Genomic DNA, 25,455 nt, shown 5'->3' with positions numbered 1-25,455 from the left:
AGTTAAACCAGGGTCCCTACTCCTATTTACCTTGAACATGAAGTGTAAAACGTTGGTTGAAATAAGTGTACACATTGCCTTTTGGATTATAAATAGAAAACTGTAGGGAAGTTTCATGTCAGAAAATGAGATATCACAGTCTCTCTTTCTTGCTTGCTATGTTGGATTTAGGTTGACCTTAACCAAAATTGGGGAACAATTGTCTGTCATCAGGCATAAGGGAAAGCAAGTGATACTGAGCATGCTTTGATCATGTTTCTGACTTCTTCTAAGAATGAGTGGAAAGCATAAGTGATTTCTAATTTTTTGAATTACTCCTTCCTCCCTTGTTAGCTGGCTGTTACTAAATGGACTTTCTAAAAAATTACTCTTTAAAAGGTACTTGGGAATTGGCACATAACCTACGGATCGTATTGAATGTAATTGATTTTTTACTGGACTGCAAGTTAATCATAATTAGAAACTTCTGTTTGATTTCAATGTTTTCTACAGCATACAAAGATAATAGGATGTATTTTCTCTTTAGTATTAAGGAACCTAGTAAACTCGAACAGAGACATGTCCTATATTTTATTTGTTTTATAAGATTGTTTTAAACGAAAAAATAGGTATCAAACCCCAACCTGGCATGCTTCTAAAAGTTGTACTGTCAGATACGTCTTCTGGCAGTGTTCAGAGATAGACTCATGCATGCTTAGAGTTAAATTTTTTTTTTTAAATTTTTTTTCGACGTTTATTTATTTTTTTTGGGGGGGGGGGGGACAGAGAGAGACAGAGCATGAACGGGGGAGGGGCAGAGAGAGAGGGAGACACAGAATCGGAAACAGGCTCCAGGCTCTGAGCCATCAGCCCAGAGCCTGACGCGGGGCTCGAACTCACGGACTGCGAGATCGTGACCTGGCTGAAGTCAGACGCTTAACCGACTGCGCCACCCAGGCGCCCCTAAATTTTTTAATATGAAAGCCGTTCACCTTTCAGGAATGCACTTTGTAGGTATTATGGAAGACCACTTTCTTTCTCCAATGATAGAGTGTTTTTGAGTCAAGAATCAGAATGTTTTTAAATCTAAGTAGAAAATAATTTTCAGGGTATTCTCTTCAAAACTTTATTAGTTTTGCAGAGTTGTAATCCCTTTGCTAGTTAGAATTATGCTAAGTATATTGACTACTTAACCATCACATAAGGCCTCAAACCATACCTATCCTCTATGCAAACTTCAGCTAGGCCATGATACAAAGAATTCATAAGATGTCTTAATGATGGTAGCTCTGCCCTGCTACAATTTTTAGAATATAAAACACCTTCACTTTGTCATATTTAGGTCTTGATTTCCATAAGGAAGAATACAGAAGTATTGGTTTCCTCTTGGTTCTTTATGTTTAGTGGACCTTTGAAAAGTAAACATTTCAGATTGATGTTTGATATAAATATGAGTAGATTGAAAATGTTTTATTTTACCTTGATGGAAAGAAAAACTTGAATTTTAAGTGTATTTTGTAATATTTATAAATAACTCTTTGGGGGAGGGACTATTGCCGTCTCCTTCTTAGTACCAATTATTTTCCAGAAACCTGAGTTAATTGTAATTTTCCATTTCTGATTGTACCTATAGCTTGCCGATACTTAGAATAGTTTTCAGAGTAAGTTTTTTTTTTTTTTTTAATTTTTTTTTCAATGTTTATTTATTTTTGGGACAGAGACAGAGCATGAACGGGGGAGGGGCAGAGAGAGAGGGAGACACAGAATCGGAAACAGGCTCCAGGCTCTGAGCCATCAGCCCAGAGCCTGACACGGGGCTCGAACTCACGGACCGCAAGATCGTGACCTGGCTGAAGTCGGACGCTTAACCGACTGCGCCACCCAGGCGCCCCCAGAGTAATTTTTAAACCAAACGTATGTAGTCAAATAACACTAGAAAGGGCTCACCAATTGTCAGAGAATTTTTTTATAGTTAAAAATTTTTTTAGTTTTCTTCTTAACTATAGGCTCCTTTTGAAATTAAAGTAGGATGCAAAAATGTGCTGTTTTCAAAGGTTGCTAGGTTACTTTAAGAAATAATAGATTCTGCATTCTGCAGTCAGTTTGGTTTTTCTCTCAATGAAAATGTCATTATTGTGGGTTTACATTGGGTAACAGAATCTCATGTTAGCCCCAAACTCTCATACCAGCTTGATTCACCTAAATACTCCTTTTTCCATAAACCTTTTTCTTTTTCCTCAATTGGAAAAATATGGGATTGGAATCATTTTCAAGTTGCAGCGCTGGCCAGTTACATGACTCTGGCATGGCAGATCCATGACAATATGACAATCTGTAGAACACTCCCATTTCCCAATCTGTAAAATAGGAACATAATACTTTCTACCCCAGCGGTGGTTGTAGGAATTAGAGGACACTATGTATATATGGTATTTGACCCAGTTCCTACTGTTGAGTACTTAGTAAATGTTCAGTACCATTATTAAACTTCTGGTTTCTCAGAAGTTTTGATATGAATAGCTGACATGGTTACATGAACGCCAAATTGTGACGTTTCCCATTTGTTTGGTGCTTTATAAAGATATAAAGACACAGGGAAGACCTCACCTTGGTTTGTAGAGGGAAAACCATTGAAGATTGAGTTAATATCATCAGTTGGTGTTGATGATACCATACATTCAGTCCAGTGTATGGAGGATATGGTATGAACAGTGAAATACAAATACAAGTTTTTGTGCCTTAGTCTTAGTTTTAGTGCCTTTTGAAAGCACTTAGTATAGAGTAGGTATTCAGTGAATGATACTCTGTTGTAATTCAACCATTTCTAGTAATGTAGTTCAATTGGGGCTCCCCTGGAGTTTAGGACAGGACTGTTCACTGTCACGTGAGACTGTCCCTCAAATTGCAGAACGCTTACCATTCCTGGTCTCTGCCCATTAAATGATAGTAGTACCTTCTCAGTCATGTGACGCTCATGACAACCAAAAGGCACCTGTCTACGCAGTTGGTTCCATTGCATTCATTGTAGAAACTATGGATACGTAGAGACTTTCCCACGTGCATATGCATATGTTAGTAGTATATGTATTTTTAAATTACCAAATTAGGCTTATGCTCTACATAGTTTTGTGCCCTGCTTTGTCAAAAAACATATCTTTTATTATAAACAGCTTTCCATATCATTACTCTTTTAAAAACCTATTTTATTATTTATTTAAATTTTTTTAAATGTTTATTCACTTTTAGAGAGACAGCACATGTGCTTGCACCGACAAGTGGAGGAGGGGCAGAGAGAGAGAGGGAGTGAGAGAGAATCCCAAGCAGGCTCTGTGCTGTCAGCCCAGCACAAGGTTTCATCTCACAAATCGTGAGATCATGACCTGAGCTGAAATCAAAAGTTGGATACTTAACCGACTGAGCCACCCAGGCACCCCTTAAAGCCTATTTTAAATGATTATACAATATTACCATTACATGGCCCAGGCTATTATTTGTTTAATAAATTCCTCATGTTAGACATTTAGTCTATTTATCTCTCTTACTTTGTTGCTATTATAGTGTTAATATAAATCTACTTATATATTCTAAACCTCTGTCTTTGCTCCCTCTTGCGTGATTATTTCTTTAAAAATTTTTTTTAAGAATGGAATTCTCAGTTTCCTAAAGATGGCCAAATGATATAAATATTTTTAATGCAGTATATTAGATTTCAAACTATCATGGCTCTGTAAAGCATACTCTTAATGATAAAAGTTCTTGGATAAAATCAGTGTTCTGTATTTACTGTAGTATACTTTTCAGCTTTCCGTACTGAAATTTGAATGAATTAAAGGAGTTTTATATCAGAATGAGGAACTCTCAAAATAAGTTCTTTGTTTCTAATTTTCTTCATTTTTTAATTAAAAAAAATTTTTTTTCAATCTTATTTTTGAGAGAGAGGCAGATAGAGTGTGAGTGGAGGAGAGGTAGAGAGCAAGGGAGACACAGAACCTGAAGCCTGCTTCAGGTTCTGAGCTGTCAGCACAGAGCCTGATGCGGGGCTCAAACTCAAGAACCACGAGTTCATGACCTGAGCTGGTCAGATGCTTAACTGACTGACCCAACCAGGCACCCCTTCTGATTTTCTTCATTTTAGATTTTTCTCAAGAGTATATAGAAATTTCAGTCCTAGTTCTGTTTTTGTTTTTAGTCTCAGTAATTTTATTTTTCAAAATGAGTAATAGAATTGACATACTCTTACCAAATTATTAATGTGAGAATTATATTTTGCTGTTTAATTTGCTACAGCTAGGTTTCATTTAGTGGTCATAAAGGGTATTATTCTGAAGTGCTTTCACAGTGTTATAATTTAATCTGGGTGACCATCTAGCAGTTACTCCAGTAAATTGATGATTATTTTGATGAGTGATATTTTAATAAATGTGTATTTATTATATTTATTTCACACACATGTAATACATATAATAGACAAATTTTTTTGGAAATATTTTTTTCTCTTGCCCTGACTACTTAATGTGAGGGATTTGGTTTTGTTTTTTGTGTTTTGTTTTTAACGTTTATTTATTATTGAGAGACAGAGAGAGAGAGAGCATGAGCAGGGGAGGGGCAGAGAGAGAGACACACACCGAATCTGAAGCAGGTTCCAGGCTCTGAGCTGGCAGCATAGAGCCCGATGCGGGGCTCATACTCACAAACTGCAAGATCATGACCTGAGCCAAAATCAGACACTTAACTGACTGAGCCACCCAGGTGCCCCAAGTCTGAGGGATTTGACAGTGAGAGCCTAACGATCTTATTTTTCCTCTTAAATAAATACCTAGAGTTCAACTTAAGAATCACTGATCTCTACACCCGGGAGTTAAAATGAATTTTAAGGCCAGCAGAAGTAGTTGCATCGAATGAATTAGCCTTTAACAACTTAATGGTAGTGTTTACCACGTGCTTCTGTGATTAACAGCATATTTTCTTTGATAGATTTACTTAAGTACAATAATTTATCGTAGAGACTCGTTTTCACTGATGGGTAAAGATTTCTGGCAGAGAAAATAAAGTTCAATTCAGTTTAGATGGTCTTTTAGTAGTTCTTAAAATTTTTGTTTGCATTTGAGGAACATACTCCTAAGTATCTGTTTTTCTGATGGAGCCTATTTATCACTCTCCAGAAGCACAGCTCGAAACCAGCCTAAATCTTCTCTGGCTTCATCCTCCCAGGGGTGAACCACCTATCAGTTTACGTGGAAGTTTAGAGCATGGAAATGTTCATGAATTACAGTTTCTTACATGTTTCTGGTACCTTTACTGTGATTATCAGTCTCTCTCTCTCTCGCTTCTATATGCAGATACATTTATATATTCTCAAATATTTCATATGTATTATGTTCTTTTTTATTGGACTTGGTTATCTGAATATTAACTTTGGCATTTCCTTTAAGAATTCTTTTTACAAGATAAGTTTTCATTTTTATATTTTCACATTATTTCTGGTTATATAAATGTTTCTTTCAAAAAAATTAATTTATAAATGAATTTTTATATTCAGGAACTTGATTTCATAGATAATAAATCACATTGATAATAAATGATACTTTGATAGGGGCTCCTGGGTGGCTCAGTCAGTTGAGCGTCCGACTTCAGCTCAGGTCATGATCTTGCAGTCTGTGAGTTCAAGCCCCACGTCAGGCTCTGTGATGACAGCTCATAGCCTGGAGCCTGTTTCAGATTCTGTGTCTCCCTCTCTCTCTGCCCCTTCCCCTCTCATGCTCTGTCTCTGTCTCTATTAAAAATAAATTAACATTAAAAATCTTCTTTAAAAAATGATACTATGATGGCTTCTCTTAAAACATGGTTTTTTATACAATATACATTCTTTACAAAAATTCTGCTAAATGCAGAAATGTATAAAATAAAAAAATAGCAGTCTATAATAATTTAATCTGCAGTTATTTGTCCTTTGGATGTTCTGCCCCTATAGTGTATCCTTGGTAGAAAAATCTTCCATAAGGAGCAAGATACAGTAGAAATGAAGGTCTCTACTTTAAAAGAAAGCTTCATCCCCATTTCCATAATGGCTTCGCTTGTTTTGATGAGCTTTTCCATTGCATTCTTGATATAATTATTTGATTAATTGATTCCTTCTTTTACTCTAAATTAAACTGTATATTTATTGATGACCAAGTAACACTGGGTAGAACTAGAAAATATGACCGTGTTTTTGGAGTGGCAGAATAAGTCTAATATTGTGGTGTGTCTTCTTTTGCCCATGATTTTGGGTAAGAGATGAAAAGAACTGGCCCAAGATAATACAGTATAATCTCTGATTCTTAAACTCTTTTTTGTTTTTTCTTCTCCAGAAGAGAAGCCAAAACCAGATCCAGTGTTAAAGTCTCCTTCCCCAGTCCTTAGGCTAGTCTTTAGTGGAGAGAAGAAAGAACAAGCAGGCCAGACGTTGGAGACTACTGTGGTAGAATCCATGCCAGAGCTTCCCCTGCCTCCATCACCTACCACTGTTTCTCCACTTGCTCGAAGTACCATTGCTTCCCCCACCTCTGCTGCTCTTAGTAGCCAGCCAATATTCACCACTGCTGTAGATGACAGATGTGAACTCTCTTCCTCAAAAGAAGACACAATTCCTGTACCTAGCCCCACATCTTGCACAGAGACATCAGATCCATCACCAACAGATGTAATTGATGATGATATATGCAAGAAATCTTGTAGTGTAGCACCTAATGATATTCCACTGATTTCTAGTACTAACCTAATTAATGAAATGAATGGAGTTCGTGAAAAATTACCAGCCTCGGAGAGCATTGTGGAAATAGTAAAACAGGAGGTGTTGCCATTGACTCTTGAATTGGAGATTCTCGAAAATGCCCCAGAAGAAATAAAAGTGGAATGTGTCCCAGCTCCCGTTACCCCTTCCACAGTTCCTTCCTTTTCTCCATCTCCTCCAACTCCTCCAGCTCCTCCTCCTCCCACACCAGCCGGTGTTTCTGCTGCTGCCACTAATGTTAGTATGGCTGGTGTTCCCACCACGGTCCCTAGGGTCTTAGAAGAGGACGAGAGTGTGAGAACTTGTCTGAGTGAAGATGCAAAAGAGATTCAGAACAAACTAGAGGTAGAAGCAGATGGGCAAACAGAAGAGATTGTGGATTCTCAGAACCTAAGTTCAAGAAAGAGCCCCAGCCCAGGTAAGCTGTTCTGTCATTAATTATTTTATGCTTGCTGAACATGAAAAAGAAGCAGTGTTTGTGTTATTTTTAATTGGCTACTTTCCTTGACTTCCAGAAACATCAAATGAATGCTGAAATTCGTAGTCTGATTTCTTCAATGGTGTGTTTATGCTTTTAGTGCAGCCTGCAAAAGAGTCACTCCATTGTCTAAAAATGCAAATGAAATTTCAAATATACAAAATGCCTCCAAGGTATATGTCACTGTACATGTGTTTTTTTGTTTTGAGTTTTGAGTTTTTTTGCCTCGTTCTTATGGATCAGGTCCTCAGGGGTTAATTTTGCAGCTCTGGGGCTTGGAAACCAATTAAAACCAGCTACCCTATAGTTCCTAATCCTATCTTCTCAACATTTTGAAGCCCTATCAATCCTAAACTTTAGAGAACTTAATCTTGGATTTAGAAAAACAGCAATCAGAATGTCAAAGTTTATAACTAGTTTTGAAAAATAAAAGTGTCCTCTCTGATTAACTTGCAGGGAAATTTAATGCTCTTCATTTTTTCCTTTAAAGGTTTCATTTTTTCCTATGATACGAATTTTATCATTATAATTTTATAGTCTTATATTATCAGAGTATTTTATTCTTCCCAATTAAAAATTACTTATTTAATGTAGCATCACCTAGGATCGTAGAAAGTAATCACTGGATTTTTACAATTATCATAAGAACATTACATGAGGCCTATCAGCTAGAGTCAGTAGGACATAATAATATGGCTTTTAGCAAGTCCACATTGCCCATCTAGTGCAGTAGTGCCCCGTGCAGTCTGATTTACTCCTGGTGTACCTCTCAAGTTAAATGACACAATTTGACAAATGAGTGCTCCCCCAGCAGTTGATCTAGAAATGCACTTGGTTTTAGTCATCAACATCCTTGGTATTTATTGTCTGTTTTGAGCTGTGTAATGGGTAGGGAATCTTAATCAAAAACCCAGTCCTCTTAAGATACACCTTTCTCACACAGCTCACTTCTTGAGGCGTTTTCCTCATAAATGTGTGAGAGTTGTCCGGTTCCTTGGAACAGTAGAACATCTAGTTCAACAGAGTGACCAAAGTGGTAAAGCAAACACTGAAAGGTAGCTGGGACAAGGAGTAAATGTTTGTAATTCACCTGTATCCTCAACAGACTGGCCTCCGTTGGCATCTGTGTTCACGGTGTCGTCACTGTTTGAGGAACCTTCTTCCTTGGTGGGGTGATGACCTAGGCTTCATGAAAAAAAAGTTTTGATGGCTATAGGTGAATGCCCCCCAAAGAACACTTGTTTGTTGGAAAACAATAATTTGTTTGACCCTTAATTGTTCCCTTTCACTTACCCAACTGTGAGTTGTTATCTCACAGGAGAAGCTACTTGAAGACAAATGTTGTAAAAACATCAAAACAAATGACAGAAAGAAAAACAAAGTAATCATTAGGGAATAAAAGTCAGAGATACAAACCATACCTGAGACCTGAAATAAGTAAAGACAGCCCACACCAAACTCATACTTCTACTCATTCCTGACATCGTTGGTTTTTGTTGCTGATGTTGTTGTTGTTTTTAAGCAGTATGTTCGTTAGGTGGCAAGACAGCCCTCAGATATAGATCCACAAACGGATTTTAGGTAATTAATTTTCATATCATGGTTCTTTTTTTTGAAATGCAATTACTCTTGGAGTTAGTAATACTAGCAGCTTGGTAAAAGAATAGATACTTCAGCAGTGAACCAGAGGATAGGTAGAAAAGAAAGAACTGTCTTCTGCATGGTGAGGGGTGAGGGTAGACTTTGGGTGTCGGGAAGTAAAGCATCCTGGCATTTTTCTCGTTTGATGATTTTTTTGGCATATAAATGTATTTGTAAAAGAACTAGAAGTGCTATAATATCCTTGGATTTCTTACACTTGGCAGAATTCAAAGTGAATGAACCTGGAAAACCCATGTAACTCTAGCATTTTTAAAATGATAAAGCTACCAGAAACATTCCTGGCCCTCGCATTCCTATACAAATATTTTTAATGTCATTGCCACAAAAGTTATCATCATTAAATTATCATCATTCTTATAGATATATCCACTTGAAGTTGTCCTGTTCTTAATAATTAGTCTTATTTGCACTTACCCATTTAGGACCTTGTTTATGTTGAGAGATGAGGAAATCATAACAATCTGATGTGGATATCCGTCTTCTGTAACTGACTTTTGAGATCAGTTCTTAACTGTGTCTGCCTGAGGATGAAGCACTTTAAAGCTGGCTTCAAAACACATTTGCTCTTGACAAGTGTTATGCATAAAAATACACAGTAGTTGGAAAAGAGATACTTGCTTAAAGCAGTGACATCAGATATTAGGGCTATAGTCCCTTTTCTGCTGGAAAACATTTTCTTGCAACTGTTCTAGGTCCTATTTCTGATTAGAGCAAAGCGCAGCAATATTGCATGCTTAGGTGAAGAGCACGCCCTGTGAAATGAGAATTGTGTTTATGTTCAGTGTCCTCTGAAAAGATTCAGAGATTGACCAGACTTTTGATTACTTAGTTTGTACGATACTTCAATAATTAAATGTACAGAAATCTGTATTAATTGGATATTTCTTAAAGTCTTAGGATTTTTGTTATGGTTTCTGCATACTTGCTGGATAAGAAAAGAAAGTTTCAGAACTTGTGGTAAAACGTTTCTCACTCATCATCCAGGAATTCATTTCTCTATAGTTTCCAGAATGCATGTGCTATGTAACATGCATATTGTGTGACATGAACTTTTCCACTTTTGAAAATATTAGTGAGGTTTTTTTTATTACCTTGTTGCATATAAAACTATTATTTGAAATTCCGTTGGCCAAGGGAGGTTTTTAATCTTCCAGTTTATTGTGTCTTCTGGCTCTTGCTCATAGTGCATTGTTTCTTCATATATTTTATAAATCTGCTTTATGAATTCCTCTTCAGGTAAACTTTACTGTATGTACATCATGGGCAAGTCCTCCCAAAGCTGTTTTGTGTTTGCTTTATTTACCACGTCTTGAGGAAAGCATTAGCTGCACCTTAATCTGAGTTTAATTTTCTAAATCTCCTTTCGTATTCCAAGCAAAATCTGAAGGCATTCCCTGTGGATACTATTTTTCAGAATGACAACAGTCCCTTTCCACCTAGGTGAGACCAAATGTCCTTCCGTGTCAGTACTCTGTGTCAGTTCGCTGGTATATTTTGTTCTCTTTTATGGTTTTAGCTACCTTTTCACAGAGGCTGTCACTCTGTTAGGCACGTCAGGGATTTTTGTGAGAGTCTCAGTTCTAGGTCCTCACTTTGCTGGGATCCAAGATCTTCTCTGCCATTAATGTTAAAATGTCAACTCCCTTAATTATAGAGACTGGCATAGCATCCCACATCCCCAGTAGTATAGTGGCTACAGCCATAACAGCAACTGACCTTGTTTATGTGGCTTCCAGTAGTTTCCCTTACGTTCTTGTAAGCTCAGCTAAGGTTGAGGGACAGTTTCCAGTTGTGTAGATTTCAAGATGAGAGATTTGTTTCTCAAATGGAGATACATTTGTATGTTTTGGAAGGTGTTACTAAAATACTGATCCATATATAGCCAGTGACATTGCTATTTTCTCTTTCAGTTTTGATTGACTTCAGTATAAAAGCAACATACTTTAACTTAGGGGGAAGATGTTTTCATAAGAATCCTTGATTTAATTTCATCTGTGAACATAGTCACCGTGCTTTATATATTTTTTTAAGTTTATTTATTCTGAGAGCATGAGAGTCAGAGACAGTGCCAGTGGGCGACAGGCAGAGAAAGAGGAAGAGAGAGAATCTGAAGCAGGCTCTGCACTACTGGCACAGAGCCTGACTCGGGGCTCGAATCCACGAAACCGGGAGGCCAGGACCCGAGCTGAAACCAAGAGTTGGTCGCTCAACTGGCTGAGCCACCCAGGCGCCCCTATTCACAGTATTTTAAGAAATAAAACCAAAGTAAGCATAAAACCAGGGAAATAAAAGCCTTAAAGTTTGGGTAGACTAAACCGAAAAAGATTCATGTTTAAAACCATGATCTGAAGGTCAGCACCAGGAATAAGGAATTTGAAATTTATTCTAACCTTTGCTCAGTTTACACCCTCTGAGAAGTATTTTGAAATATCCCTGGGATATTTAGTTGTGGGGGCCAAAAACAAATCACCAGTGATTAGATGTCCCACAGCCTTTTCTTAATCTACACCCTTATAATTTAATTTCTCGTGTTCCTCTAGAGAAATATGTTCTGAAGCCTTACGAACCGGACTTACATGTTCCTGATTCCATGTTATCTATCAAATCCAGTAGAGCAATCTTTAAAACAAGGACTTTTGGCTCTCTTTTTTGGAGGCTTGCATTTGAGCGATCCTTAGGGATAAGAAAATTAAAAGGATTGACTTTCCCCACCTTGTTTATAAAAATATTTGAAAGAGAGCTGCCTGAAAACATTTCTGTCGTGTGATTCCTCCTTTCTTGTTGCCCTCCACAGTGAAATCTTAAGCATTCCCTGGAAAGTACTGGTGCTGGGTCAAGTTCGTTTTATATGCTACAGAATGAGCCCAGACACCCTAGGGGGGAGTGTACTAACAGACTCAAGTGCCAAGCCTTCTGGCCAAGCCCCTTGTACAATCTCTCATCTTCATGCAGCATACACTTTCCTACTATTTACAATAGTTCATTTATTTGCAACATGAGTCTCAAAGTTTCATTATTGGATGTTAACTTAGTCATACATATCTCCATGAATAGACATGAATTCTTTGTTCCGAATTTAGCCCACTTTTCCCCAGACTTATTAATTTACTCCCAAAAGAAACCATTGTGCTTACCTGCTTCCAGAGAGGGTAGTCGAGACAGTGTCGGGGAATTCTGTTCTCTGCCAGGCAAAAGAGAGCTGTGTCTAGAAAACTTAATCTTGCTAAAAGCTTTTTCTTCTTCCAGTGCCAGTCTTCACTGCGCACACAGTTAGTTGTCTTGGGAAGTGTTCCTAATATCTTTGTTTTTTAAATATTGTTTTAGTGTTTATATTTATTTTTGAGAGAAAGAGAGAGAGAACAAGTGAGGGAGGGGCAGAGAGAGAGGGAGACAGAGGATCCAAAGCAGGCTCCGGACTGTCAGCAGAGAGCCTGATGCGGGGCTTGAACTCATGACTCATGAGATCATGCTCTGAGCTGAAGTCGGACACTTAACTGACTGAGCCACCCTCTAATGAGGTGCCCTTCTAACACCTTTGACAGAATTTTCCGTACTAGTGCAGAAAAAATGTCCAAAATACATTTTTATCAATAAATGTCTTTTTTCCATTTATCAGTGCTGTAATAACAGTACCTGGTAATTTTGCTTCAATCATGATAAAGTCATGTTACTTTTCTTATGTTTACAAAAAGCCTTTTCTCTGGCATTAATCTTACAATTTAAGCAGTTATTCCTGGGATAAAATTATTCCTATTTTGCCTGTACAAAAAATAAGCCATTGAATGGTAAGTTGGATTTCTCAGGGTCATAGGAAGAATTACAACTAAAGCCTTTCTTTATCTCACATTTCTGTTATTCTTTCTGACATTCTTTACTGTTGTTGCTATAACGTTCTTTCAACCTTTTTGGGATTTAAGGATTTTACATTTATACATGTGACCCAGGTTCAGAGGGAGATGTGGAAACCCACCTGTTTCAGCCACAAATAGTTTCTGAGGGTCTGCCGTGAGTAGGTCATTGTTCTGGGCACTGTGGCTCCATCAATGAGGAATCCAGAGACCTCTGTCCTAGTAATATGCCAGAAAGTTGTTGGGTGTTTTCTGTTTTTTGTTTCTTTAAGATTTTATTTTTAAGTAATCTCTACACCCCGTGTGGGGCTGGAACCCACAACTCTGAGATCAAGAATCACATGCTGCAGTGACTAAGCCAGCGAGGTGCCCTGCCCCATGCATTAAAATGTTTTAGGTGATATAAAAATAATCTAGCAGGGGAAGGAATGCTGGAGAGGCAGCAGGTTTTAGTATTTAAGTAACATGATCAGGGGTGCCTGGGTGGCTCAGTCAATTGAGCATCCAACTTGACTCTTGATTTTGGCTCAGGTCATGATCCCAGGGTCGTTAAGAGCCCCATACAGGCTCCGAGGTGAGCATGGAACCTGCTTAAAACCCTGTAGTTCTCTCTCTCTTTCTCGCTCTTTCTCCTTGCCCCTCTCCCCTGCTTGAGTTCTTTCTCTCTCTTAAAAATTTTTTTATAAATAACATAATCAGACTTATAGGCTTCAAGGAGTACAAGATTTAAGCAGAGATGGAGGAGGAGGATTATCTGAGCTATCCTTTTATGAAAATTTGTGGTTTTCCTACCCCCTTTTCTTTCTGAGAAACATTAGTTAGCTATACCCCCATCCTCTCTATTCTTCAGTTCCAGTAGGCAGAGTACTACTGGGCAAGATTATACCACTGTGAATGTATCTACAAATCCGTGCTCTCTGTCCCCAGCCATTCCTTTTATGACTTGCCTTTTATAAAATCCTGTATTCAGCCCAACCCTCCTCACCCTCAGCAGATAGATGGCTTTATGTCATTCTTTAGAGTACTGAGTGCATTGAGTATGCCTTTTTCAAACTTCTGCTGGAGGTACCAACCTGTCTCTATCCAAACTTCATTGGAGTCTGTTCGTTGTCCCTTGCAGTCTCATGTGTATTCACTACCTTTCCACAGACTTCTTTCTCTAAATCTGCTGAAGTCCATCTCATACTACAAATCCTTCCTCAGTCCTACATGTCCATTTTGCTGTCATTTAACCTCGCTCTTGCTCTTCTCATCCAGGCTTCCCAAGAAGAGTATATCATTTCTATTTCTCTGTTCACTACTCAACTAACATCATCTGCTTTCTGTTGCCAGCATGCTATTTTATGATGTGTTCACCACATGTAACACTACTCATTGCTCTTTTTTTTCCCTTTAGATTTATTGCATATAATTTCTTTGCAGTTAATTTCATTCCTTTTTAGCATTCATTTCTGTGAATTTTGAGAGACACATAAAGTCATGTAATCACTACCACAGTCAAAATGTAGAACAGTTCCATCAGCCAAAAAATCTCCTTTATGTTTGGGTCATGTTCTAATTCTCTTATCGTTCAACACATTCTTGGGGGGTGATTTCATCTACTCTGATGGTAGATGGCTCCCAGTGGTATATGCAGATGGCTTCCAAATTTTCATTTCCATCCCCAGCTTCTCTTCTGAGCTTCTGTCTTATGTATCCTGTTGCCTGCCAGATATCTCCATTTGGAAACCCTAGAGCCATGTTGGATTTAACACATCCGCTATTGAACTAATAACCTATTCCGTAAACCTGTTCCTTTATCTCCGTTCATGGCACTGGCTTGAATTAAGCTAAGATCCTGAAGCCACTGTTGATGGACTTCTTCCCTGAGTTACTCATCTTTCATGTGTAGTCATTTAACAAGGTTCTCTGATTTTACCAGATGTGATTGTTGAATTTGTCCTCTCTTCTCAATTTTCCTTCTGTCACTGCCTTAGGACCTCTCATGTCCCTGGCTCCAGCTCTGTCCCCGTTCAGGTTCATTCTCCGCCAAGCAGTCATCTCTTTAAACTACAGATCTGGCCCTTCCACTGCTTTTTTCCTATCTCTGCTTAAGCCCTTGAGGATGTTGAGTGTCACTTCAAAACTTCAAAACTGTAAGCGTCTAACTTTTACTACAAGATCATCTTGTACTTAGTTATAGTAGCAGTTTTCTGAGTATATATGCATAGGATCTGAATGTTACTTTTTGTGTATTTGGTTAATCTCAACACTGTCAGTAAAGTGTATTGGTTAAGATCAGGGCAACAGAGTCAGACACTCCTGCACCTTAGCCATTCCCCTGTCTATCTCTATGACCCTGGGTGAGATTCTTAACCTCTTAGACTGTTTCCTCATCCAGAATTTGAAGATGATGATAGTGTTTACTTCATAAAAGTTGTAATGAACATAAAACGTAACCTATGTAAAGCATTTAGCACAGTGTCTGACCCATGATGAGCTCACTGTAAATGTTTAATATTATTAATACTTCCATTTTCAGCTAGTATAAGGAACCAGATGTTGCCTTTGAACTGTACTGATCTTACACAGATAAATGGGTGTCGTTATCTCTGTCCTTAGGAATTTATGTTCCAGAGAAGAGAAGCTCAACAAGATGATGCCATCTTAAAAGTTCCTAAGTAAATCCTGAGCATGAAATGGTAGAAAGTCCCTCAAAATAGTCCCTTGTGTATGTTTAATTTTGAGTAGTGTCTTTTGTACCCATTCTGTCATTTAATCTCCACAATGGTTACACACATGCCGAGGTGACCTCTATTGTCAGTTGGAATGGAGAAGGTGTGCTTAGAACAGTGAATTTTAAGGAAAATCTGCACCATTGAAAACCTTTAGGCATGCATTTAAGTAGAGGATAATAGTAACATTATTAATTTCCTATTTAGAGCAGAAGTAGAAAGTTAGAAAGGCAGAGAGAAAAAAGGAATGGGAAAAAAATTAGTGGGGTAGTCCAGAAGTGGAAATAACCTGAATGTCCATCAACTAATGAATGGATAAACAAATTGGGGTGTGCATGTATATATAGAATATGGAATATTATTCTGCCATGAAAAGGAATGAAGTACTGATACAAGCTACAAAATGAATAAACCCTGAAAACCTTATGCCAAGTGAAAAAGTCACACAAGACCAGAATAGGCAAATTACTAGAGACGCACAGTAGATTCACAGTTGCCAGGGATTGAGGAGAGTGGGAGGGGAATACTAATGAGTATAGGGTTTCTTTTGGGGAGTGATGAAAATGTCTGAAGTTAGATAGTGTTGATGGTCACACGACTCTGTGAATATACTGTTGTGAAATAATAGAAAATATATATTGGTTTCTAACCCCTCTTCCTGGCACAGAGCTCCTAAAACCTGTGTCATTTACTCAGTGATAAGAACACTAGGAGCATCTTTTGTTCTGATGTTGGTCTTTTACCTCCATTGATGACACAACGTTCCTAAAAGCCTTGTAAATTTCTAAGTGATAGCACTAAGAACATCTTGTTCTGTTGAGGTGATTCTAGGTGGGCTCCTGGATTGCTCCTGGATGGGGGCTGGTAACCAGAAAGACCAAATCATCATTAGAAGTTTGCAATTTTCAGCCACACCCCAGTCCTCGTAAGAGAAGAGAGGGGCTGCAAATGGCATTATTATTTGATCTTGCCTATGTGAGGAAGCCTCCATAAAATCACAGGGATAGGGTGTTCCGAGAGCTTCCAGGGTGGCAAACTTGTCCACACCAGAAATGAGTAATGTACCCCCCACTTCACGGACAGAAGGTCCTGTACTTGGGACCCTCTCAGACCTCACCCTATCTATTTATCTCTTCATCTGGCTGTTCATCTGGTCCTTTATCGTATCTAGTGATAAACTGGTCAATACAAGAAAGTCCCTGAATTCTGTGAGCTGCTCTAGGAAGTTAATCAAACCTGAGGTGACAAGGGGGCATTGGAACCTCCGATCTATACTGTTTGGTCGCCTGGGCTTTTGCCTGGTGGCATCTGAATGAAGTGTAGGGGTGAGGAGAACAGTCTTCTGGAACTGAGCTCTAACCCGTGGGATCTGACACTATCTTCAGGTTGATAGTGTTTGAATTAACTTGTAGAACACCCAATTGGTGTCACAGAGAATTGTTATAGGGGAAAAAAAAGAAACCCACGTGATGACCAAAAGTGTCAGAAGTACAGTATTCTAAGTAGTAAAGGAAACACACAGTAGGAAATAACTGAGTTTTTCCCTATAAAGGGAAATGGAAAGACTGGAGTTTTTCTATTACAACTATAAACAACTGAATTGTATACTTCATAAAAAGGTGAATTGTTTGGTATGTTAATTATTTCTCAGTAAAGCTACTGTTTTTAAGAAATGAGTAGGAATCAGAGTGGTTATGTCACCAGCATCTTATGTAAGGATCTGTCAGGGGCATCAGCCTAAGAAATTAATGCTAAAAACCCTGAAGCTAGAAATGAATCAGGTTAGGGAAATTAATAGCATAGAAATTTCGGAGCTAGACTTCGGCCAAAACACCATAATTGACAGTACCAGACACGGAGGATTGTTGGGGTACAACCAAAAACCACATTGTCTTTTGATGTATTTTAGGTCTGAACTGTGTATTGTCGTCGCTCTGTCTTATTTTACTAGTAGCTGTCTTACCTGGGTTTGAGAGGGTGTTCTCAGCTACGTGGTGAATGCACCACAGTAAGTAGCCATTCTGGGGGCATTGTTTGATGTCACAAATAGGGAACACTGGCTGGGACATGAGAGCAGGGTCAGTATCTGTGGATGAGACACATAAGGGTTATATGTTTTAGAAGTAATGATTCTGCATTTCCTTAGTTCTTAGTTAGCCTAGTTCTTATTTATTTTTGCCTCAGTTGAGCCACCCTTGGTAAGTCCTCCGTCGGCTTGGCCTTTCTTGTCCTTCCAGCTGTCCATCCCATTTATTTATCCATCCAACTATTCAGTCCTCTTCTCTTTCTGGTCCATTTCATAGACTTATCAATCGTATTATTCCCTCAGCTATTACAGTGCTCTCTGCTTTGAGATTTCTCTTAAACTCTCCAGTAACGTCTTCCAGAAAAAATAATTTCTGGATGTGTCTGTCCAAGAGTTAAATAGACAGTTGTTTCAAAAGTATAAGTTCCAGACTCTTGGGTTAGCCTTCAAGGCTCTCTGTTAGTCCTCATCTCTCCCTAATTTTACACTGTTTTGGCCACTCTTTCACATCGTTTGATAGGTGCTAATTACCCCTTTATTGCCTTGATGCCTCTTCTCAGCCTACACCATTCTAAAGAACCTGCTGAGAATTTAATTTTTTCAGTATGGCTGTCTTCATAAAATTTTCCATTCTGACAATTCCTTGACTCTTAACACCTAAATATAATTCTATCAGGTCACAATATTTGGGAACTCCGTGGTCTTACAGAGAGACACATGTGTCCATCTAGGGTTGTGTACGGTGAAGAAATAAGGAAGTACATCTGTTAGGGTGTGTTTTATTACTTATAGTGGTTCCCCTAGATTAAGGTTTCAGTGGACTCCTCTGCACTTTAGCAAAGCACTGGCAGTGTGATCTCACGGATGGTCAAGTGGGAGGGTGTTTTTTTCATCCATTATTTTGCATATTCAAGGCTGTGAGCCTTAGTGTGTTTAGAGGTGAAAAGCATTGAGTAAATGAAAGATAGCTACTTGTGTTATAGTCTGTTGTCCAATTAAATTCTATATTTGTGCTGTGGTGATGGACATATCTTCATCTGTGCTAGATTTACGTTGATTTGCAGTCTTGATTATGGTAGAAGTGCTACAAAAGCATTTTGTTAAAATGCAAAAATGCCTAGGTTACTGCACAAGGAATAGTAAAATATGATACAGAGACTTAGAAAATATGCCGCCGGTCTCATGGGAGTCATCTTTGCTTTTACTGCTGACAGAATTGCATAGTGCATTGTTCTTGCTGAGCTTTTTGGGAGCAGATTTTTCCCCTTAAAGTCACTTTGCCATTTTATTTTCCTAATGACTTGACATGCTATGCTATGGGAGTGATGAACAGTGTTCTTCACACTACCCTCCCTTGGTTAACTGTACATCTTCTCCAGCTGCAAAAACAAAAGACACCTTAACCAAAATGCAATTGAAATTGGAATTTAGAAGGGAGGGTGCAGGAACAAGCTAGAGTTAAGAGGCAGGGGTTTGTGTCAGGAAGACGGGCTTGCAGTTGCATCCTTATTTTAATTCTAGCTCTAGCCTTTACTCTTTCTGGGTTTGGAACAGTTGAGTTAACTTCTCTGTATTTCGGTTTCCTTATCTCTGGAAATGGGAATAATATAATAGTTCCTACTAAACAGGAGACTGAACCAGTGTTTATTGTTGTAGACAGACATTAACTTTGGATTTAATTTTGATTTCATTAGCAGATTTTCATTGAGCATCTCCTATGGGTCAGATGCTATATTAGATGGTGAATATACAAAGGAGACCAATAAGATGCCGTTCTGAATCTTCAAAGGGCTCAAACTCTAATATTGGATTCTTAACTTGTGTCCATGGCTCTGTGTAGAATAGCAAAGGCACAGCAAGTGAGTTGGTGGTAAAATTTTTAGTGCTGGTGGGGCAGGAAATGGTCCTGCTATTGACATGAAGGAAGAAGCTAACTTCCTAGCCTTGATACACTTCAGAAACTAGAGAAACACGTAGGCTTAAAGACTGTGAAGTAGATTGCCAGTAATGGATTTATTCTCATCCAAGTGAATCCATTTTAAAATGGACTTTAGATTTTAAAGTGGCACATTGATAAGTTTTGGCATCATTATCAAAAAAGACGACTTTTCCTTGCCTTAATTTCAGAACAATTAACACGCATGTTTTCTTTCATGGTTTTTTTGTTGGTGTTGTTTGTAAAAATAACACATATTCATTAGAGAAAATTCATGAGAAAATTTTGAATTTTGTCTTGGCAAAAAGAAAGAGGACAATGGGTATATAATAGGTTAACCTGTTTGTAGTGTACCTATAAGTTTAAAAAAAAAAGAGGCTAGCAGTCTAATAGAAGATTGAGTAAATAATAAAAATAAAAAATTCACAGAAAAGAAAGAACAATAGCCAATTAAAAACAGGAAAAGATGCTCACCCTCATTATGGAGTGTGGAAATAACCATTTTTTAGGTATAGTATCAAGCATTTATGGGAAGGGAGGAACTACAACACTCACGTATTTGGGATACGAGTGTGAATTACTTTCACCTTTCTAGAACTAAATCTGGCAAGAAAAATAGCAAAATATCTTTCAAGGGAAATGGTACATATGTACTGGAATATTGTGAAGCTAATATATGAATGAGAACCATGTGATAACCTGGAGAGATTTTCACAATAAATTAAGGGAAAATAAAGCATTTTGCAAAATAAGTTTTAGTATGACTCTACTTTTCTATTTAAAATAAACACTTATATTTGATTGTGACTATTTGTATGAGACATTAAGGTATGGCAGACAGTATACCAAAGTATGTTAATGTTGTTTACCTCAGGTCACTAGAATTAGCTAGCTGGGGGAGGGGGATATTACCTTTATATTTGTGTTGATTGATACTTTTGCCATTTAAAAACAATAGATAAAAAGCAACAAAAGTTAGGAGAAAGAAAAAAAGTCCTTGGAGTCCCATTACTTGGATGTACAGTATATATTTCTTTTTGTAAATTGACAAATGCTTACACAGGCTATTTCAGAGTCTTTAAAAATACTATCATTTTTTAGCACATTTATAATAGATACATGGATATGCTTATGTTTTAATTCTTTTAGAAACCACTCAGACCATTTTAACACCTTTATTGAGGTATTATTCACATAAAGTTAACATCTATGTTATTTAAAGTATATTAGTTTTGACGTCTCTATATACGCTCATGAAACCATTACCACTATCAAGGTAATGAACGTAACTGGTCACCCCAAAACGTTTCCTCATACCTGTTTATAAATTCCTCTGAGCTGCACTACCCTCCGTCCATTCCAAAGGCAAACACTGATCTGCTTTCTGTCACCATAGATCAATTTGTATTTATTAGAATGTTTAGAATTTATTAGATTAGTTTGCATTTATTAGAATGTTTAGAATTTATTAGAATTTCTGACTTCATACATAAATGAAGTCAGCATAAACTTTTCTTTGGCTTCTTTCACTCAGTAGGTTTTTCCTCATTGTTGCATATTAGTAGCTCATTTTTTTTTTTTTAATTACTGATATACTGGGTACCAGGTGGCTCAGTCCATTGAGCGTCCAACTTCGGCTCTGGTCATGATCTCGCAGTTCATGAGTTCAAACCCAGCTTCAGGCTATCTGCTATCAGCACGGAGCCCAGTTCAGATTCTCTGTTCCCATTTCTCTGTGCCCCTCCCCCACTCTCTCTCTCAAATAAACATTTAAAAAATTTTTTTAATAATAAAATTACTGATGTACTGTGGATGTATCACAGTTTGTTCACCTGTTGGTGGACATTTGGGTTGTTTTCAGTTTGTAGCTATTATAACAGAGTTCTATGAACATTGGCGTACAGGTCTTTTTGTGGATATATTTTGTCATTTCTCTTGAGTACATAAGAGTGGAATGTCTTCTTTACATATAAATGTACGTTTAACTTTTTAAGAAACTGCGTGCCATTTTCCAGGCATTTGTGCCATTTTACATGGCATTTTACAGCAGTGTGGGAGAATTTGAGGCTGGCCTTTCTCTGGTGAATTTTCTTAACACCTTTCTCCAAAATATATTATGTATATTATGTGTGGGTCTACTTCTGGATTCTCTGTTTTTCCGCGGATCTATTTGTCTTTCTTGATGCCAGTACCACAGTGTCATGATTTCTGAGGCTTGTAATAATTTTTGTAATCAAATAGTATTAAGTCCTCCGACTTTATTCTTCTTTTTCAAATTGTTTGGGCCATTGTAGGTCCTTTGCTTTGTTATGTTAATTTAGTTGTTTTCTTAAAATTTTTAATGTTTATTTTTGAGGGAGAGAGAGGCAGAGTGCGAGGGGGTTAGGGGCAGAGAAGGAGGGAGACACAGAATCCAAAGCATTCTCCAGGCACTCTGAGTTGTCAACAAAGAGCCTGATGTAGGGCTCGAATCCATGAACTGTGAGATCATGACCTGAGCCGAAGTCAGAAGCTTAGCTAACTGAGCCACCCAGGCACCCTGTTAATTTAGATTTTTTCATTTTTAAGTTTTTTATCTAATTCCAGTACAATTAACTGTATTAATTTTAGAATCAGTTTTCTCCTCAAATTTTTTTCTACAGAAAAGCCTGTTGGTTGGGGCACCTGGCTGGCTCAGTGGGTAGAGAGAGCATGCAGGTTGATCTCATTCAAGCTCTATGTGGGGCGTACAGCTTACTTAAAAAACAAAAAACAAACAAACAAAAAAACCTGTTGGAATTTGATTGGGTTTGTGTTGAATCCATAGGTAGAATTGACATCTTACAATATGGAGTCTTCTGACCCATGAACATGGCATATTTTGACATTTGTCTTTTTTAATTCTCTCAGCAGTGTTTTGAAGGTTTTTATGTACAAGTGTTTTATAATTTGGTCAAATTCATATCTTTAGATGCTGTTATAAATGGTATTTTTCATTTCAATTTTTGATTTTTCATTACTAGCATTTGGAAATAGAATACAGTTTTTTTTCTATTTCTTATATTGCAATCTTGCTAAAATACATTTACTAGTTTTATTAGCATTTATTGTAGAGATTTCTTTGGATGTTCTATATAAGTACTTATGTTGTTCCTGAACAAAGACCATTCTACTTCATTCCTTTTTTTTTTTTTTTTTTTTTAATGTTTATTTATTTTAGGAGAGAGAGAGAGAGACAAAGGGGTTGGGGAGGGGCAGAGAGAGAGGGAGACACAATATCCAAAGCAGGCTCCAGGCTCTGAGCTGTCAGCACAGAGCCCGACATGGGGCTCGAACTCTGGAATTGTGAGATCATGACCTGAGCCGAAGTCAGTCGCCTAACCAACTGAGCCACCACACGCCCCTCTTTTTATAATTTTTTTTAAGTTTATTTATTTATTTTGAGAGAGAGGGAGAGTGTGTGAGCATGAGTAGGGTAGGGGCAGAGAGAGAAAGGGAGAGAAAATTCCAAGCAGGCTCCATGCTGACACAGGACAGAGCCCACGGCAGGGTTTGAACCCACAAACTGAGATCACGACCTGAGCCTAAATCAAGAGTCAGACACTTAACCAACTGAGCCATCCAGGCACCCCTCTTGTATTTCATTTCTAACTGGATTTCTTTTTGTTGACTTGCTGCACTAGTTAGTACCTTCAGTATGATACCAACTGGATGAAGTGAAAGTAAATATTCTTGTTGTTCTCATTCTCAGGAAGAAAGCATTCAATCTTTTCATCACTAAATATGATGTTAGCTGTAGGTTCTTGAATTATCTGGTTGAGGAAGTTCTTTTTTATTCCTAATTTTCTGAGAGATTCCTTATTTCAATCAAGAATACAAATTGGATTTTATCAAATATTTTTCCTATATATCTTGAGACAGTCATGGTTTTCTTTTGTTTGTTAACTATTTGCTTTATATTACTTGATATTTAAATATTAGGCCAAATTTTCCAGGGTCAGGAGTTCAAGCCTGACCCCAAGCTTACTTTAATAAGCTGGGTAGAGTGTTTACTTTATTTTTTTTTTAATTTTTTTTTTTTTAACGTTTATTTATTTTTGAGACAGAGACAGAGCATGAACGGGGGAGGGTCAGACAGAGAGGGAGACACAGAATCGGAAGCAGGCTCCAGGCTCTGGGCCATCATCAGCCCAGAGCCCGACGCGGGGCTCGAACTCACCGACCGTGAGATCGTGACCTGAGCTGAAGTCGGACGCTTAACCGACTGAGCCACCCAGGCGCCCTGAGTGTTTACTTTAAAAAAGTAAAATTAAAATATTGGACCAACTTTGCTTTCCTGAAATAAAATTTGCCTCTGATCATTTTATTTTTATTATTATATTTTTGAGTGTGGCTTGCTAAAAATTTATTTAGCTTTTTGGCATTAAGTTCATAAGGGATATTGGCCTGAAGATTTCTGGTAATTTTCCTGTTTGAGCATCTGGGTAATGCTGACTTCATAGAATGAATTGAGAAGTAGTCCCTCCTCTTCAGTTTTCTAGAAAAATTTTGTATAGAATTGATACTGTTTCTTCCTCAAATGATTGGTAGAATTGACTGGTGAAACCATGAAAAAAATATGACCCATAGTTATTAAAATTAGCAGACAACATAATTAGTAAGTACAGTTATAACTGCATTTCACATGTTCAAAAAGTAGTGACATCCATGACATAATTAGAAACACATAAATGATGGAACCAGTAGACAGAAATCAGCCTATAAAAGACTTCAATAGCACAATCAACCAGTTTGACCTAATTGACACAAAACACTCATCAAATAGCAGATGCATGAGAGCAAATGGCAAATGTACCAAGATAGATCATATTGTGGCTTTATAAACAGGTTTTAATAAATTTCAGAGGATTCAATTTAAAGCAAGGATATTCTCTGACCACAGTGTGATTAAAATGGGAATCAGTAAGAAAATTATCTCTAGAAAATCCCCCAAATATTCAGAAACTAAATAACACCCTTCTAAATAACCCAAGAGTAAAAGAGGAAATCAAAGGGAAGTGATCGAGTATTTTCACCTGAACAGAAATGAAAACCCAAATCAGAATTCGTGCTTGAATTCATTTTCTATTGCTGTTATAACAAATCGTCACAATCCGCATGGCTGAAAACACATAATTATTACCTTACAGTTTGAGAGGTCAGAAGTTCAAAATCCATTTCATTGGACTAGAGATAGGAACAAAAATGTATTTTTTTCTGGAGACTCTGCTTTTTCCATTTTTATAGAGTCTACCTACATTCTTTGGCCCTGTGTTTTTCTTTATCTTCAAAGCCAGCACCAAACGTCTATGATTCTCCTGCTTCCCTCCCACTTGTATAGACCCTTTTGATCCCATTGGATCCACTAGGTTAATTCAGGATACGTGTCTCCTCGTCCTGAGATCCCTTAATCACATTTGCAAAGTCACTTTTGTCATGTAAGGTAACATATTCACAGGGTTCAGAGATTAGGACATGGACATGTTTGGCGGTACATTGTTCTGCCTACCACATAGCTAAAGTAATGTTAAGGTGGCAGTTTACACCACTAAATAAATACGCATATTAGGAGAGAAAAATGGTCTCAAATTCATGACCTCGGCCTCCATCTGAAGAAACTGTTCAAAGAGCAAATTGTGTAAAATGAATTAAAATCTGAGATCCAATGTAAAACTTGGTGTCTATCTGATAACACCATATTGTGTAACTGAAATTTGCAAAAAGAAAAGAACTTAAATGTTCTCAACTCCCGTTCCACATACGTATATATGTAAGGTGATAGATGTGTTAATTAACTAGATGGAGGGGATCTTTCCACAGTGTATGCTTATATCAAATCATAATGTACACTCTAAATATCTTACCATTTTTTATGTCTGCTATACTTCAGTAAAGCTGAAAATTTTTTTTAAAAGAACAAATTCAACCCAAGGGAAATAATAAAAACAACAGGAAAAATTTTAAAATAGAAAACAAAACAAAATCAGATGAAAAAATTGAGAATATTAAAAGTATTAACAAA

General features: G+C 37.5%; 1 protein-coding gene and 1 long non-coding RNA gene across 48 annotated transcripts in view; one reads left to right on the top strand and one right to left on the bottom strand.

The window, feature by feature from the left end:
* The window catches only part of EIF4G3 (eukaryotic translation initiation factor 4 gamma 3), a 315,357-nt gene that overhangs the window by 194,770 nt on the left and 95,132 nt on the right, over positions 1-25,455 (top strand). For all 47 annotated transcript variants that reach the window (XM_043574009.1, XM_043574008.1, XM_043574005.1 and 44 more), the window contains one exon: positions 6,330-7,169. In XM_043574009.1, the coding sequence (XP_043429944.1) occupies positions 6,330-7,169 (840 nt within the window). The remainder of the gene's footprint in view (positions 1-6,329; positions 7,170-25,455) is intronic.
* The window catches only part of LOC122480050, a 39,597-nt gene that overhangs the window by 12,191 nt on the left and 1,951 nt on the right, over positions 1-25,455 (bottom strand). Inside the window, exons 3-5 of the long non-coding RNA XR_006296504.1 lie at positions 17,417-17,539; positions 12,026-12,190; positions 8,320-8,414 (exon numbers count right to left, since the gene is read on the bottom strand). This is a non-coding gene — a long non-coding RNA (uncharacterized LOC122480050). The remainder of the gene's footprint in view (positions 1-8,319; positions 8,415-12,025; positions 12,191-17,416; positions 17,540-25,455) is intronic.

This window comes from Prionailurus bengalensis, chromosome C1 (genome assembly GCF_016509475.1).
Source record: "Prionailurus bengalensis isolate Pbe53 chromosome C1, Fcat_Pben_1.1_paternal_pri, whole genome shotgun sequence".
Taxonomy (NCBI): domain Eukaryota; kingdom Metazoa; phylum Chordata; class Mammalia; order Carnivora; family Felidae; genus Prionailurus; species Prionailurus bengalensis.
Note: the sequence above shows the minus strand (reverse complement) of the source record. Positions and strands in the feature narration are given on the sequence as shown.